The 17,709-nt window shown below is 39.7% G+C and overlaps 2 protein-coding genes across 2 annotated transcripts; one reads left to right on the forward strand and one right to left on the reverse strand.

The window, feature by feature from the left end:
• Positions 1–2,494: 2,494 nt before the first annotated feature.
• LOC109196747 (calsequestrin-2-like) lies at positions 2,495–10,197 on the reverse strand. The gene is given in 12 exon segments (XM_019351137.2): positions 2,495–3,147; positions 3,228–3,280; positions 3,283–3,301; positions 3,410–3,510; positions 3,615–3,669; positions 3,805–3,850; positions 3,944–4,074; positions 4,562–4,635; positions 5,303–5,411; positions 7,024–7,124; positions 7,233–7,317; positions 9,688–10,197. Coding segments are annotated over 12 exon segments (1,233 nt in total). The 5' UTR covers positions 9,931–10,197; the 3' UTR covers positions 2,495–2,931.
• Positions 10,198–10,593: 396 nt separating this feature from the next.
• On the forward strand, positions 10,594–15,303 carry LOC109196814 (protein O-glucosyltransferase 1-like). The gene is given in 11 exon segments (XM_019351238.2): positions 10,594–10,965; positions 12,116–12,206; positions 12,405–12,548; positions 12,665–12,756; positions 12,759–12,799; positions 12,935–13,056; positions 13,556–13,615; positions 13,756–13,855; positions 14,045–14,103; positions 14,471–14,638; positions 15,243–15,303. Coding segments are annotated over 11 exon segments (1,011 nt in total). The 5' UTR covers positions 10,594–10,892.
• The last annotated feature ends 2,406 nt before the right edge of the window (positions 15,304–17,709 follow it).

A 17,709-nucleotide genomic window follows, 5' to 3' on the forward strand; every position in this document is an offset into this window, starting at 1 on the left:
CTGCTGTCCAACTCTACAACATGGCGATCCATTTTTAAATGTTCCCAGTCATAGTCTTTTTTCCTTTCTTATCTCCATTCTCACAAACTAAGAAGTCTTCTGTTCACATCATCGCTATCTCCATATGCACTAGTTCCCTGCCCTGGCTGCAGGCTCGCTAACACTCTCTTCTGTCGTTGCAAATTAAGCGACGGGCCGTGCTTTGTGACACGCCTGAGCAAAATATCAGCTTTTTTGGCCATATTTTGGTGGCTTTTTGTTGTTATGGAGCTCAGCGGTAATTGGCTTGCCGTCAGCCTGTCAGAGTGGCGCAGCCGGCCCTTGTGGGTAAATGAATGTCAATGTCGCTGTCCAGTGCTGAAAACGAACAACCTCATCCCTCCGTGAGCCCAGGCGCAAGGCCGCCTGTCGGAACTCATCTGTCCTTGGCTTAATCCCCTCCCGTACCCACCTGCTCCATTGCAGAACCTGGTTGAGAAGGAAGAGACATTGGTAGAGAGGAAAATGAGGAGCATTTGCATCTAAATGGAATGTTTTCTTCCCTTCATTTCTCTCGCTCTCACTTTGTGTAATGGCTTGGTTATGTGTAGATGGAGACATGAGAGGAAATCCCCTCTTGCTTCTTGTAGCTTTGATTTTGAACTGAAATCTGCACCTTAATTCATCTTACTCCTGCTTTTCTTTGTTCTTTGCTGTTTTTTATTGAACCTCTTAATCTCCGCATCTACAGTGTGATTTTGTAATTCGTCCTCTCCTGGGGAAAGGAGAAAATCCATCTTGCCCTTCATTTTGTCAGTCTTCACGTAAAACCCCATCACATCTGACATTCACAGCGACTTTGTCACCATAAAGCACTCGCACGGCATCCAACACTTACACCAATAACATGACTAGCCGTTTCTCGTCAGGAGAGAGCGTGACATGTCTAGTGCCCAGGATCACATTTTAAATGCGCACACACTTGAATGCTTCTCATCACCTGGCATAAATTAACTGCAATCCCCATCATGATACGAACATCCTGTTGACACACTACATCACATCCTCCTCCAGGGGAATAACTAGTCTTGCACAGCCTTGTATTATTAATTCATGCCTAGACTTACAGTTCATCAGGACTTTGTCCAATCCTCATGCAGCTCACCGGACCCCAGAGTGCCGCATTTGAGCCTGTCTCACCCTGATTCTTTCACCTCCGACCTCCCCCAGCTTCGGTGTCCAGGTCCCTACTCCCATTAGGAGGCATAACAATACTGAATTATTTACCAGTGGTTGAATAATTCAAGGTGAAACACCCATTTACTGGCTGAGAAAATGTGCCAATCTGATCTGTCCTGGGAATCAGTAAGGACTTCCTTAATGAGGGTGAGAAGGAGAAGGGAATGAAATACTAAGAGGGTTCACTTTTAATTTTTTTATGCACAGTGTATATGGCTATGTGTCATCTATATATATATTATATATATGTATATATATGTATGTATATATATTATATATATATATATATATATATATATCTCCAAATGCCTTCAGAGAGTAAGTGAAGTTAACTGAATGGGAAGAACAAGATCCAGGCAATTAACACCTATGCCCTGCTGGGATATAAGCAGCCCAAAGAGGAAATAGAAGCCACTGACATCAAGACAAGACATGCATCAAGGGTTTCATTCCAAGTCCAGCATCCTGAGACTGTAGGCTAAGCAGAAGGAAGAAGTGTCAGAATGACACAAAGATCCGTGAGTACATCAGGAAGATGGTCACAACTGGTCATGGGCTTAGTGAATACCTCAGGCACCAGAAAGCCAAAAAAGAAGAGAACCAAGGAGAAGGACCATCATGGAAGGATAGGCCCTTGCAGGACATGTACCACCAGCAGAGAGAAGAAATGGCTGATATCAAAAAATGTACCAATGGCTGGACAAAGTGGGACTGAAAAACAGCACAGAGGCAATAATCATGTCAGCACAGGAACAAGTTCTAAGCACAAGATCGACAGAGGCTGGGGTTTACTACACCAGGCAAGACCCCAGGTGCAGGCTGTGTGAAGATACAGAAACATCTGTAAAAATGGGAGACTCCCCCTAGGTGGTTAAGAATGACTGCCTCCTGTGAGACGTCCAGATACAGACAAACTAGTGATGGCTACCAGCTGGACATAGTAGTGGTGGAAGAAGTCCATAGTACTAGATGTAGCTATACCAAGTGATAGCAAGGATCAGGAATAAGGAACACGAGAAGCTCGAGAAATACCAAGAAGAACTTGAGAAGATGTGGCGGGTGAAGGTAACAGTGTTCTTAGTTTGCGCTCAGCAGTTCCCAGGAACAGCATCTGAGATCTCTGTGCAGAAGAGTGCACTCCTAGGAACGGCTAAGATACTGCGCAGGACCCTCAAGCTCCCAGGCCTCTGGTAGAGGACACAAGTTTGAAGGATATGCATGTGTTTGCATGTTTGAGGCAAATCTTATATTTATAAAATAATATTAACACAGTGAGTCACAAGAAACAGTTTGAGCTTTAATGGTTGACATTTATTTTCACAGACATGCATACACTCAGAAGTTGCCATTGCTATCTTGGTCATGTAAACCTAAAAGTCGCTAAAAATACATTTTTTTTTGTTGTTGTTGTTTTAAAATGCGGGTCAAATCACTATGTGTAATGAGTCAGAAACACACAAAAATGTATCACCTCACTGAATAATTCCTGTCAGCTTCATGGAATGTCTTAATATCTCTTAGCTTGTTACTTTGGTTTTACAACCATAGTCAACAACATCTAACATCTACACCATCTACGTTTTAGAATTTGTTTAATTTAGCATTTTAAAGTCATTAGAAAAAAAGAGAGACATCTGAATTTGTCTACAATCTCATATTCTGATGTTCCAAAGTAGTTCAGGTCTGATCTGCAAGGATATAAAGCTTTGAGGGTCAGTTGTAGTTATCGTCATTATCTCCTTCATCTAGGTCATGAATTTCATCGCTGTCTTCCGTGATGTAGCTGTCAGGGTTTTCGGGCTCATCAGCGGACTCATCGTCGTCCTCGGTGTTCACCCTCCCTGACAGGACATCCTCTATCCAGTCCTCCAGCTCCTCTGCAGTGGGCAGGTCCTCATCATTGGACATGTCCAGCCAGACACTATCTGCCTGGAAAACAGAGAACCAGAAAATTTACGTCTTTCAAGTCTTTATTTTGGTGTTTTCTTAGAGTTTGATATTTTACTTACATCTGTCACATTGACCACACCGATCTGGGGTCTAAACAGGTCCAGCTTAAAGGTTTTTCCCAATAAGTGGTCAACTGTCAAGACAGATAAACCAAGCTAACTTCAGACATTTTCAGCATTTAAACAATGGTGGAATTTTACTGTGTAGAAATTAACTATTTGGTTAAACAGTAAGACGGAACCAGAGGGAAGTCATCAGGGTCGATCCAGACAATACTCAGCTCTGGGTTGTTGGTATTGTCTCTAGCCACATCTTTCAGGATTTCCAGGAACTCATAGCCATCTAAGGAAGCGACAACAAAGTTATCTGAACTCAACTCCAGTTTTAAATCAAGATAAATAACTGTAATGTTAAACAACAAAAAGCTCTGAATTACAGCTGCAGACCTGGATCTTCTTCCTCAGCAAAGGCAACAATATGTATTCCATCCATATCATCTTCCTACAGATGGGAAGAATTTAAAGATTTAGAGTAATTAGCAGCTTGAATTCAACGTTGGCTTCAATACATTTAAAGAAAATGCTTGTATACTATGTAATTCTGCTCCCATCTGCTCTGATAAGACCAAACAATCACCCATGTCTCAAATATATTCTCAGCCCGGAGCTTCCTCAAAGTAGCTCTGTAAGAAGCACATTTGTATTAAATCTCACACAAAGGAAAGCTTGAAATTTTAAGTTGAAAAAAACTTTAAAAAAAACAAAAAAACATTAACCTTCTGTGCTGGGTTACATATTCAACAATGTCTATCTCGGATAGAGGTCTTCCAGGCACGATGGCCGGCTCCTCCATGAATGGCTCATAGAAATTAACTTCGTTCATCTTTAGGGAAAGATGTTTGGCTACCTAAAAAACAAAACAAAACAAAAAAAAAACACATTAAATGCCAAGATGTCACTTTAATATTTTAGGGACGATTTTCAGTTTTTTAATGTTTGAAGTGAAGCTCATTTATCAAGAGTTTCAACTAAATTAGCTATCTCCAGTCTTTTTCTGAAATTTATATTGGAGGAGTGATGTGAAGATAAAGACTGGAAGCAGCTAGCCTAAGAGATCAGATTTAACAAAACAACAAACACTAACATTAATTTACATACTTAAAGAGCTGCTAGCAGTTAAACTGATGCATTTGAGATAGCCATGCTAGCTTTTTGCTAGCATGGCAAAAGTAAGCTAACAAGCTACTTGTTATTTACACACAGAAATGAATATAAGTTGCATTTAATTAATTCTATGTTCTAATTTATTATGGTTAGTGTGTTTTAAGTAATTATGGTGCATGTTACTGTTAAACAAATTTGTACAGTGTAGTATATTTTCTGTTAAGACTTACAGATTTATCAAATGTAGCAAAAAACTTGATGTAAGGCTGAAACCGCTCTGAGGCCTCCTGGAAAGCCTTGAAATCTGAAAAACAAAACAAAAATGCGAGCTGGAAATAAATTTGAGAAAGATTGACAGGAACAAAAGGTGAAGTTCAGCAGTGATATTCTACAGTGATGGTGTGATGAGAAAGGCAAGAAGTGAAAGGCAGTGTCTTCATTCAATTTCTCATCAGATTCTGGTATCTTCATCCCAGTAACCAACTTTCCCTTAATACAGTTTTATACACTTGAAACACGATCCTAGTTCTCTTCCCAACAAGGTCACCACCAGGGACCGACCTATATCTGGACAGAAATAGGCTTCATAATGAAAATTTGTGCCACTGTCGTATTGGCCGGATAGTATCTTCCTTGCCTCACTTTTTCTCCTTTTTGTGAGAAGAACTATAATTGCAGTTTGACCTATTAGACGGGGAGCCAGAAGCTATTAAAAGCTGTCTTGAGACTGAGTGAGACTAGCAAAGTCTAGAATCAGGTTTTTATTTAGCAGCCAGTAAGGCGATACAAAATATATCTCCATCAACCTCTAGATTCCATTAACATCTCTGAAGCACAATAAAACAACTTTATGGTACACTGAAAGAGTGTAGGTATAGGTTCAACCACACACTCCCAGTCTTTGTAATTTCCTTTAGAACTGCTCTTGTTTACATGTAGATATTGACATATGAGTTTGATGCTAAACTAACATGAATCTTCTCCTTTGAAATAACCAATGAGGCGGATGTCTTCCTCCATCCTCTCGAAGGCTCGCACCTCCATGGCATTATTGATCATCTCTACTGGGTCCTCCAACACCTAAGGAGCAATATAACACAGAAGGAAAACATGTTAGTCATTATTTAGGTAACTTAATCAGTTTGGTATAGTTGGATCAGTTCCAGTCTCATACACATTTGTTTAATGTGGACTCATAATTACATGCAGCTTTGATTACAATCAAAGCTGCATGTAATTATGAGCATTAGCATTAGCACTGAAGATAGCAAACAGCTAGCTTGGCTCATGCCATGGTAATAAAATCCACCTAACAGAGCTGAAATACAGTACAAGGTACTCTTACCTAAAAGTAACTGTTGAGCTATACCTTGGAAGGCATATACATGTCAGTCAATAATCAATACAAGCAATAATGCTGAACTTGTGCATGATGCAGTCCTAAAAACTTAAAAGTGTGTAGTTTAGATAAAAATGAAGTAAATGAACCAGGAACCAGGGCCCAATTAAGACCCTATTCGCTGTTCTTTTAAAATAAATATCTTGTGCAAGGTGGTGTGTAAACCCAAACGCTCAAATTAATTAAAATATTTAAGTTGTTTTCATATTTTTAAATTGGAGTTTTTGTTTTTTAATAAATTGCACTATTTTGAGGATTAAGTAATCACCTCTTAAAGGTAACATTTCTCTGTCGTCAATTGCATTGTTTAAATGTCAATGTGTGCATGTGCTGATAGTCAATAGGACAGAATTAATGTAGAGAATATTGCACATGCAGTAATAAATAGTGTAATTTTAAAAAAGCCTGCAGGAAGAACAGTAAAAGCAAAAACCAAAGGAAATCTATTGGTCAGTTCTAGCTAGCACTTGTCTTTTAATAATACAGCGTACTGAGTGTATGCTATAATATAAGAAGAAAAGCTCTAGGATTCCAGAGCTTATAGATTTGACTAAGATGCCATTATTGTGGCAAAATTATTAGTGCATTGACCTAAATGTGCGTAACAGATATTTGATCCATATTAGATAGATAGATAGATAGATAGATAGATAGATAGATAGATAGATAGATAGATAGATAGATAGATAGATAGATAGATAGATAGAAGCTGTGATGCCATGAGTGAAGGGGCTTGTTAAGCTATTGCTTAGCCTGAATAGATGGCACAGGCTTCTTAGTGAGTTCTGCAAACTTTAATCCGTCTCCACTAAACTTTTTCACAACAAAAGTAATGCAGAACTTCCTTATGTTTACAAAAAGCAAAAAGTACTCCAACAATGTTGAGTAAAAGGGAGTTTTATATTAACTCACTGGTTTAAGATAAGATAAGATAAGATAAGACTTTATTGATCCCACGACGGGGAAATGTTTTAATATTATGGTAATTTATCTTAGCCTGTGGGAGAAGTGAATGAAAAATCGGTTAGATCCTCAAAAATATATGAGATTTAACTGTAATCAAAGGGACCTATAGCAGTTATGTCGCTGCCTTACCTTTTCTGATAATTTAGTTTACAGTGCATTTTTTATATGAGGTACACATGACGGTTACTAAAATGTGTGTTGTTGAAGAGCTTATTGATGTTGCAGTTGTGATATGTTAGGGATTTAATTAATTAACGAGGCTGAAGATTGATTGTTTTTGTGGGTAAGGTAACTGCCGTCTGAAAAGCATCAGATTTTACTACTCACATCCAACAGGAACTCCACCAGAGTGTCTGCTGAGAGCTCCCCGTCAAACTCAATCACGCGGTCGTCCTTGAACACGTACAAGCTGCCCACCTCCTCCAGTCCTATTTAGACAACAGATCCAATACTTTAAAACAATACATTACTAGTAAAATGGTATAAGAAAACCATATGAGTGGATAAGCCAAGAACAACACAGATGCACTACATACCCAGTTTTCTGGCTACTTTGACATCCTTCTGGGAGTCCACCATTCCAAAACCGATGTCTTTGTTCTCCAGGACTTGAGCTGTAAGCTGTGTTCAAGAACAACAAATCATTCAGTATTGTGACTCACAAAAATCTAGATCAGGAACATCACCTAATCAGGATGATTTTCTGAATGGCATCTAGGATGAAACGTTAAAAATGAGATTTGATGTCCACTATTTGTGTTGGGCCTTGTTGCACCACATTGGCAGTCATACAGGATGGACCATTCTTTTGGAGCTGATTGTCTCATCCTCATCTTCAAACTCACCTGCCACATTCTGACTTGAGAGTGCTGCTATAGCTCACCTGGTTGAGCATCTCGTCAAACCCGTCAAACTCGTCTGCCCCAGACTGTTTCCTGTATGTCATCCCCCTCACTTTCTCTCCAGCTTCCTGTCTACTTTCTGCATTGTCCTATCCAATAACAGCAAAATACCTCATGTTCTGAAATCTCTTCATCGTCTTCTAAATGTTGTCTCTTTTCTAAAATCACAGAGGTGACCATCGTGATTGGTAAGGAGTTACGCATATACAAACAAACACATGTGACAGCCTCAGCCATACTAACAGCAGCAGATTGGGATTTAAACCTTGTTATTTAGGTTAGGAAAAGATTATGGTTTAGGTCAATATTAAGTACAAATCTGGGTCAAGTTTCATAGTGACCTTCAGGATATTGTCCAAGTTGCCAGAGAGTACTTCCTCTCAGCTCTTGGTGGAAGGCTTTTGGCCAGTTTAGAAGCTTCGACACTGAAATAGGTGCAGTAGAACACCAGTGTTGGCAACTGGGAGCAAGACGCAAGAGCATAGCTGGTAAATTAAATAATAGTTGGTGACTTTTTATTTGACTTTTAAATAAAACTGTGTACAGTGTGGACATGTGTAGACTAAAACCACCTTGTAAATAAACCTTGAGATGAGAAACACTGGTGTGAACACCCTCTGCTCAGCGCTTTGATTTAGCTCTGACTTCTATGCTGTGTACTTGAGCCGGCATCCACAGCTGCAGCCGTCTTCATCAATACATCTTTTCATTACCAAGATGTCTGTGTGCTGAGAGCCCCCCGTGGAGTTTTCTTGTTAGAAGGAAGCTGTGAGTCAGGACTGCTTGCCTTTCAGCTTGCAGTTGTTGAGGAAGGATAACAGATTTAGAAAACCACTGAGGAGGGGGTTTACTTTGTGTATTTCTGCTTTCCAAGAGTGCACAAAACATGACAGAAATGTGAAACTGAAAATGTTGGTAAAGGTGAATACTAACAAATACAAAAAATGCCTCCAAGATGAGAAGGAAAGGAGTGTGAGAGCGAATCTTCTGATTTCTAGTTCAAAGGCAGATAGTAAAGAAAATTGGGAACAAGCTATAATTAACAAAATGACCTAGAAACAATCCCTGGATATATGTAAACCACAGCGGAGTGCACAAAATGGGATTAAAAGGACTGCTTGCCAGTTAAGAGTGTGCACAGGTAAAACATAGATCCAGTCTAAGGAGAGAGTCTATACCTCAAGAAGACAGAGGAAACATGGGGCAGTCGCTGTCTAATTTCTCCTAGAACGCAAAGGAGCAGTGACTACTTTTGACAAGTTTGAATGGCAGAATGTAATCTGCAGGGATTTGAGCTGTAGCTCAGCATCCGGTATGCCACAACAGATCCATCTCTCATTTCCTCATGTCTTCTTTGATCAGTGGTGATACATTTCCCATAGCTTCCAGGTATTTATAAACCTGAAAAACTCAGGAGCAATGCATTTTGCAAAGAGTTTTAAAAACCAGTTCATTGTTTATGAAGGTTCATGATAGTAACATCTAGCAGATCGCTAGTGACCCCCTTAGAGTCAGGAATAGGGTTAACAGGGATTAACATTCACCTTGGGATATATATTTTTTGCCTATCCAACGTGGTCTAAAGCTACAGAGCTAATGTGTGAAGCTATATATGGGTCTTTGACCTAAATACGAATACCATCATCCTTATAGGCAGTATGTTTAGTATGTTAGAATCCTAAGTACTGCTAAGGCTTCTGGAAATGTGATTTTGGGCCACAAAGCAACTGTTGATCAGCTGGTCAATAAACACAAAACGAATCAGCAATCCTAATAACTGCTTCTCCCAAATCTCATTTTTCAAGCTGAGAAGGCACTTTATGTTATAATTCATCATCAGAAAGAATTCTTTATGGAGCATTAACGCCTGAACCACATGAGTTAGCAATTCTGTTTAACGCTTATCAAAATGTGAAAAAAAAAAAAAATCTATAAAAAAGTAGATTACATCATTGTACTTTTACATTTCTCACTTTCCTTTCAGTTAACTCCATTTTATAATACACAAAGAATATCATCACCGAGCCACATGTCCTGCAGTCTGTGACACATACTCTCTCACCTCTTCCCACCTCACCCAGTTTCTCACCTCCAGCACCAGCTCTGTCATCTGGAACCTCTTCTGAAGGCCCTTGTTGGCCGGCAGAGGTTCGTGGTAGAACAGGCACAGCAGGTCATATCTCTTCAGAGCCTTTTTGTAGTTGCGCTCATTGATGTCCATCACCCTGTCTTTCCCATCAAAATTGGGGAACTCTAGACCTTCCTCGGCACTGCAAAGGAAAACCAGGTGAAGGCAGAGGCCAGATAGAAGAGAGAGCCACATGTGTTGCATTTTTGTTCAGCTGTGGATGTGTTTGCGAAAAAAAAAATTGAAATTAAAATCCAAGATCGTCTCAAGACCAAACTTGAAGAAATTGGCTATAAATGAGAGCTGCAATTCATCCACGGATTTGATCTCTATTATATCTCCAACAAATCTGAAATACTCTCTCTAATATTTCATTGGACCCCCTGCTTCTTTTTATTGCCCTCTTTTGATAGCTCTCCCTCTCCACCTGTCTTCTGTCTCTTCCTCTCTCTGTCACTTAGTCTTACTGCCCAAATCTCAGGAGGGTCTCTTTCCTCCTCCTTTTCTCTCTGTGATGGAGAAACTCATTATGTTGAGCACATTTGAAGGATAATCATTCATGAGGTTGCTGTTCATGCCCTTGAAATAAACTGGTAATTTCATCAACCACTGAATCAGTAACGTCATTACCTATGTGGACGAACAAAATGCTTTGTGGCAGTGTTTGTACATTTGAAAATCATGTCTTATGTTGTAAATAACCTTGATTCTGAAAAAAAATAAAATAAAAATGAATATATACACACACACACATATATATATAGTCCCAGTGGTAATCGGAGCACTAGGTGCGGTGACTCCCAAGCTAGGCGACTGGCTCCAGCAGATCCCGGGAACAACATCTCTGTCCAGAAGAGCGCAGTCCTGGGAACAGCTAAGATACTGCGCAGGACCCTCAAGCTCCCAGGCCTCTGGTAGAGGACCCGAGCTTGAAGGATTGACCGCCCACAGGGGCGAGATATGTATATATATACAGTGGTAACTGAAGATTTAAGACCAACAATCCCTTAATGTTGCTATGCGTTAATCTTTTACGTTTTACGGTAAAGAACACACGAATTTCACTGCGAGCATTACCGTAATGACTGTAACCCAGCCAGAAGCAGCGGACCACAGATCACGGCGCTGATTCTCCTCGTCAGACAAAGCTGGAAGATAGAGGGAAAATGGAGCGGTTTTGGTTGTTGAGGATTTTAATAGTAGTGCAAGTTTTTCACGGGTCTTTAGCCGGCGCTTCAGGTAATCTATTTTTGAACACCTACGCCTTTTGAATTTATTTGAAAATAACTAGCGAGCTTTTATTTGTCCGTGGCTCTTTAAGATAACTTCTGGTGCTACAGGCAACCATCAATTCACCGGTGCTAGCTAACTAGCCCAGCAGCTAACTTTTAGGTTGGCATGAATTATGGCTAAGAGTTAGCTCTTTCTCTCACACTCACATTCAATACGATAATTTATAGTCGAGCCATTACATGACAGAGTGTTTTTCGTGCTGGAGTTACTTGAAGTGCTGGTAAACCGTATGGGTTACTTGCTTTAAAACACCTAACCCACACAGTTACATTGATTCTATGTAAATTACCAACTTGCAAACTGCGAAAAATGCCGCGTGTGTAGGTTTTTCCTTGTTCTTTAGACTCCTTTGACGTATGTTGTCTCTTTTAACGGTTTGTGCAAATGCTCTGGCTTAAGCAAAGGGAGCTCAAAAGCAAGCTCTCAGCCCCTTATAAAGCTCTTATAAAGCTTAAGACTGTAATATGCTGCAAACTTTTACAGCACAATAGACAATCCACTCATATTCCATAGTTTCTTCAAATTTAATATCACACACATCTGTGTTGTAGTTTTTTTTTATTATTAATAATGAACATCTGAACTGTTATTAGTAAAAAAGGACTGAAAACAAAAAGGGCATACAGGCAGCTGTGAACCTGGTTAGAAACAACAGATTAAAAATAACACCTTTCACTCAATGGTGATGTGTCACAACAGAAAAGTATCAGGAAACAATATCAACTAACAGGGAAAGTGTTGTTCTGTCTATTTCTGTTCTTCCCTAAATATTTCCTTAAGATTAGTTGGCAGACTGGCAAACAGCACTTCCTGCTTCCTGGTGTGTACTGGATCATTGTCCTTCTACATAGGTGTGCTTCAGCCAGACATTTTCGTTCAGGATTTTTGGTAGAGAGCAGAATTCATGGTTCCATCAATTTCAGCAATGAACCATTTCCGCCCAGTCGCTTTCTTCCCGTTGAATCAAGAACACTGACTTTAACTGAGTCAAGTGAGGCCTGCAGTTCTTTTTAGATGCTGGGCTCTTTTGAATGATTCTGACTCTATTAAATGTGATGCAAAATAGCAAAATCCCCATTTATATGTGATGTTGCAGGCAACCAGTGGAAGAAAATTAAAGAAAGGATATCGGATGCTGTTAAAGGGTACACTCCATGTGAACCTGTCAACTGTAGCTGCCACCTAAGGTTGGTGTACTTTATCTTTCTTGCCTATGACCTGAATCCAGGGAAAACCCATTCTGTTAGAAACCTCTTTATAATCAAATAAGTATCAGATATCTATTTATGAGATCACCACTACTAGCATACTGATCAGATACACGTTCACTGCTTCATTCCCACTGTGTAAGTTAAGCCTAATATGAACTTTGCCGTCTGTCTCAGTGTCCTACAGCATGACTTGCAAACCTTTAAAGGGGGGATTTCACAGGATGTCATGGCTGCTACGATTCAGAGAGGAGTGGGAACCCACTACCAGATCATTGGACACAAGCTGTACAGGGAGCAAAACTGCATGTTCCCTGCTAGGTAAAGCAGGACCTGGTGTGATTTTTAGAAATTGATCAGATACAAGTCATTGTTACTTGTCTGAACATCAGGTAGTTACATCCATGACACGATGTGGGCCACTTCCCTGTTTTCAGGTGCAGTGGGGTGGAGCACTTCATACTGGAGGTGATTGACAAGCTGCCTGACTTAGAGATGGTTGTAAATGTGAGGGATTACCCTCAAGTCCCCACTGGGTGCAGCCAACCCTGCCAGTCTTCTCTTTCAGTAAGGTCAGAATGTGGTCAGTATTTTTGAGGCACATGTGGATGTAACATTATTATTATTATTATTATTATTATCATTATTATTATTATTATTAAGTGCAGTAAGTGTTCTTGAAATGTGAATGTTTGTTTTTTAAGTAGACCTCAGACTACAACGACATCATGTACCCAGCATGGACATTTTGGGAGGGCGGGCCTGCTGTGTGGCCCATTTACCCCACTGGACTGGGAAGATGGGATCTGATGAGGGATGACCTTAAAAAGTAAGGTTTGCACTTTAGTGAGGAGAGGAGCTGACTAGTGAACGTAGAGTTTGGACCATTGTCCAATTATGTGCACTGAAGAAATTAGAAATGTAATTTAGAACTTTTATACACTTTTATACATAGTCCTGCATTTCTGAGGCTCAAAATGAATTGGACAGACTACCATAATCTTAAATATAATAATATTCCAGCATTTGGAGGAATCCTGCTGCTTCTGTCAGCAGTCACATCAATAAACACTAGTGGCTCAGTTCCACTGGTAGCCATACTGATGACATCACAATCTTCCCACCATGTTTGACGGATGATGTGGTATGGCTCGGTTAATGAGCTGTTCCTCTTGTTCTCAATACTTTGAATTCATTTACCTGTGGTCCTTTTTCATATCCTTATTAAAATAATATGTCTGCTTTTTTCTATATTAAATAAAAAAATGTTGATTTTTAAAGTATAACATTTCTAATAGTACTACTGCTAATAATGTGTTGTGTTTTAGATCTGCAGCACAGTGGCCATGGAAGAAGAAAGAGTCTAAAGGATTTTTCAGAGGTTCCAGGTCAGTCTTGTGAATATGTTTACTATCAATGGAAATTCTTTTTATTCTTTTTCTTTTCATATAAATTTACATGATATGTGTTGAGCTAGCTGTAGGGCCCTAAATCATGTCTTCTGGACTGTGCTCTGTTTCTTTGGTAGAACCAGCCCTGAGCGCGACCCTCTCATCCTTCTGTCCAGAGAAGCTCCAGAGCTGGTAGATGCAGAATATACAAAGAATCAAGCCTGGAAGTCTGAGAAGGTCAATCACACTGACACCATACCACACTGAGCTCACAGACATTTTCAATAATCTGAAATCAGTAAGATTCTTTTTAAATTGATCCTGCTTATATACGATCATTTCATTGTTATAGGACATATTAGTCACTTTTACATTGGAATCCATCAGACTGACTTTAAATGACTTTTTGTATTTGCTGCATTTTAGGATACTCTTGGGAGACCCCCTGCCAAGGAAATTCCCCTGGTAGATCACTGCAAATACAAGTGAGCTCATTCTCTTGATGTTGCCTGTATTTCATTCATATTTAAAGAGGAACCATTATACTGTTTCCCAGCTCTGTGTGATCTACAGATCAGAATGATCCTCCTGAAATCCTGGGCCTTAGTTCTGCCTTTCATTTTATCCTCTGTCTGAAACAAGGCTTTTTAGCTGCAATTCTTTAAACCACCTTCCTTCTGATTGGCTGCTCATTGCAAACAGAAGGATTGAGCTGCAGGTGCTGTAGCGACACCCTCGTGGCATGAGAACAGCCAAAAGTAGCTGTTATAAAGACATGCTCTATAGCTGAGTTTACAGCAGCTTTGTTGTGCTGTGCAGTCTAACGTATGACTTCTTTCCAATCTCCTGCAGGTATTTGTTCAACTTCCGTGGTGTGGCAGCAAGTTTTCGCTTCAAACATCTCTTCCTGTGCGGCTCCTTGGTGTTTCATGTGGGAGACGAATGGCAGGAGTTCTTTTACCCTCAGCTCAAGCCCTGGGTCCACTACATTCCAGTCAGGCAGGATCTGTCTGATCTCAGGTAGGTCAGCTTGTGTCCTCAGAGGTGTGGATGAAGTCTGTGTGTGCATCGTTAGTTTTGTTGTTTAAATTTATTTGTTAAGACGTCCCTTGGGTTTGGAAAAGAAGATGGCAACTTGTGTTTGTGGATGGAGGAAAAAAAAAGAGTCTTTATACAGTGTGGGTGTAGCCTTCTGTTTGTTGTCCAATTTAAAAATGGGAGGTCTTTTATGTTCCTTTTATAGAACAAAGCAACGTATTTACAACCAGCTTTGACAATTTAAACCTGATGACACATAATAATAATTTGTTATATAGGTAAATGTGCTAATTTACACATTTTAATTGCATCCTTGAACATATACTGATACGCTGACTGTATATTTCAAGCCAAAGCATTTGGATAAATACCAACAAGCTGGTGAAACAACTAATAGCTTGTAGCAATCCAGAGAACTTGACAAGAAGGCTGGATGGGGATTTTAAAGTGAGCTCTCACACTTTATTTGTTACTTTATTTCAGGTTTTATTTTAAAATATCTCTATTCTATGCATGCCCAAGAGTACTATTTGCCAAGTAAGGAAGAATTTGCAAATATCAACGTGTCTGCACTCTGTGTCCTCAGGGAGCTGCTCCAGTTTGTTAAAGAGAACGATGCCATCGCGCAGGAAATAGCTACAAGGTGAGAGATCAGAACTTCATGATTGAGCAGGAGTAGCTACGATAACCTTCTCCCAGCATCACATGACTTTTCTGCTTCCCAACCTCCCTACAGGGGAAGGAATTCATCCTCAACCACCTGCGAATGGAAGATGTTTCCTGCTACTGGGAAAACTTCTGACCGAGTTCAGCCAGCTTCTCACCTACAAACCCCAAAGAAAGAACAGCTACAACCAGATAGTCCACCGAGCCAGCAAAACAGAGCTGTAAGACAGACTGTGCGGGACCAGAGCAGCTGCTGCGAAGATTCTGACTGTAACTGCACCAGGGCGTGTGGTTTCCTTTCAAGCAGCACTGTGTCATTTTGTTGGTATTCAATTTTTATCTGTTTTATTTACTGATATGAAGTCTGACGCTTTAACGCTCTCTTCATGTATTTGTGTTTATTACAGTGTTTGGGACCAGTGTGGACCACACAGTGACCCACATGTCCACCAGTTAGTGGGCTTAGATTACACAGCTGTACAAGCAGCTGACTGTAGATGCTGCCAGTAATTAATCTGTGCCCACAAGATTCTATCAGTATCTTTTGAAAAAGGGGGAAAAGTGTGCACACTGTTTCTCTGCGGTGTACATTCTTCCATCAGATCACGTGACTGACACGTCTCTCTAAAAGAGCCTGCATTTGCAAGACTACATTAAGGATCCCTCCATCAATGCATTCTTGTGAAATTTTCCTTTTTTCATGAAGAATCTTCAGGTGCCACTAGGGGCTTATGTGCCAAAGTCCTTACTGATCACTCTGGTTTGATGAGTTCAGTACTTCCAGATGTGATGACTGTCTTGTTTTTGTGCCTGTTATCCATCTAACCAGCACAAGTGCGTAACTATAATGCATGTTTTTACACAGTCGGGCAGTTTTTAAGCCACTAAGAGGGAATCCATTATTTTACACATCAGTTTATTTTTATTTGTCAAAAGTTATAGCTGTGATTGTTATTATGATTATATTATAGTGACATTATCAAGGTTAGTGGAAATCATGATGTAAAGGGTATATGTAAGAAAAATCTGAGGGATTGTTGATGGATATCAGTTTGCGAGTAACTTTTATAACTAGATCACATGTGAATATTTAGACTGTGTAGGTGAGAGGCAAAATTTTGGTACTAGAAGCTTTTTGGTTTGTGTTTTGTTGTCCAGTTGTAGATCTGGTTTTTGAGCAGGCTTTGGTTGCATGCAGGTAACTTGTCCATGTAGAGAGCAAAAGAGCAATTACTCCTACTGACGGGCTCCTAGATTGGTCCAACAGTTGTTTTTATTGAAACTAAAACTAATTCTCCAGGAAGCGATCACAATGGAAATATAATTCACTCCTGTCTTTAAGTCATTGAAAACTGTAATGGAAATGGACGACAGGTGTTCAGATATTTACAAAGATGTGTAATTATTAAGTGGTAGTTAAGGATACCAGGTTTACCATGTTGGGATGATTTAATGAAAATAGTTTAATATTGAATGAATCTATGTTTAGTACAGTTAGTGAAAATAATGTGTAGTCCACCTACCAGAGATTAAAGTAGTGGCTAAAACTGGTAAGATGAATGTCTGAGGATCATGTGGTAGTAGAATTTCTTCTTTGCCACCAGTGAAGATGATTGCAAAGCTTTGCTAAAGATAAGTTTTGTGACACTGCCCTCTACTGGGCAACTGGAAAAACTCCAGACTTTTACTAAGTTTCATGACAACCGGAAAGCAAATCATTACCTATATCAGTCTACATTTCACCGCCATCGATTTCATAACCTAAATAGAAGGACACTTTCTTTTACACAAAGTGCCAGCAGTGAGCAATAATATTCAGAGTAACCACTTTGTTTACCATTTCTGATAAATCTGCCTTGATATCAAGACATTATAGATGATGTAACCGATACATGATCATGGTGAATATGTTGTAGTATTCGCTCTGTTTTGTCAGCCAGCAGACTCAATGATGCAACAATGTTTGTTTTACACTTGTGTTATAAACTGCTCTAATATAGTGTAATGATTTGGTTACTTGAGGAAGAAAAGAAGCTGAGATGATGTGTCTGGTCAGTGTTTGTTTTTATCTCAATAAACTGGTTAAAACTTTTTAACAATGTCTTTGTCACGCTTTTGTCTTTGTTTTGTTTCTCTCTCTCTCTCTCTCTCTCTCTCTCTCTCTCTCTCTCTCTCTCTCTACATATATATATATGTATGTGTGTGTGTGTGTATACATATATACATATGTGTATATTCACGTGTGTCCGTTGTATTTAGTTAAGGTTTTACCCATAATAATAACCCATCATAACTTAAACCATCCGGTTGTGTTAGCAACGGTAACAGCAACTGTGTTAGTCCTCCAGCGATAGGCGGCGCTATTTTCAAGTCTTTCAGCTGTAAGT

This window comes from Oreochromis niloticus, unplaced genomic scaffold (genome assembly GCF_001858045.2).
Source record: "Oreochromis niloticus isolate F11D_XX unplaced genomic scaffold, O_niloticus_UMD_NMBU tig00000242_pilon, whole genome shotgun sequence".
Classification (NCBI taxonomy): Eukaryota; Metazoa; Chordata; class Actinopteri; order Cichliformes; family Cichlidae; genus Oreochromis; species Oreochromis niloticus.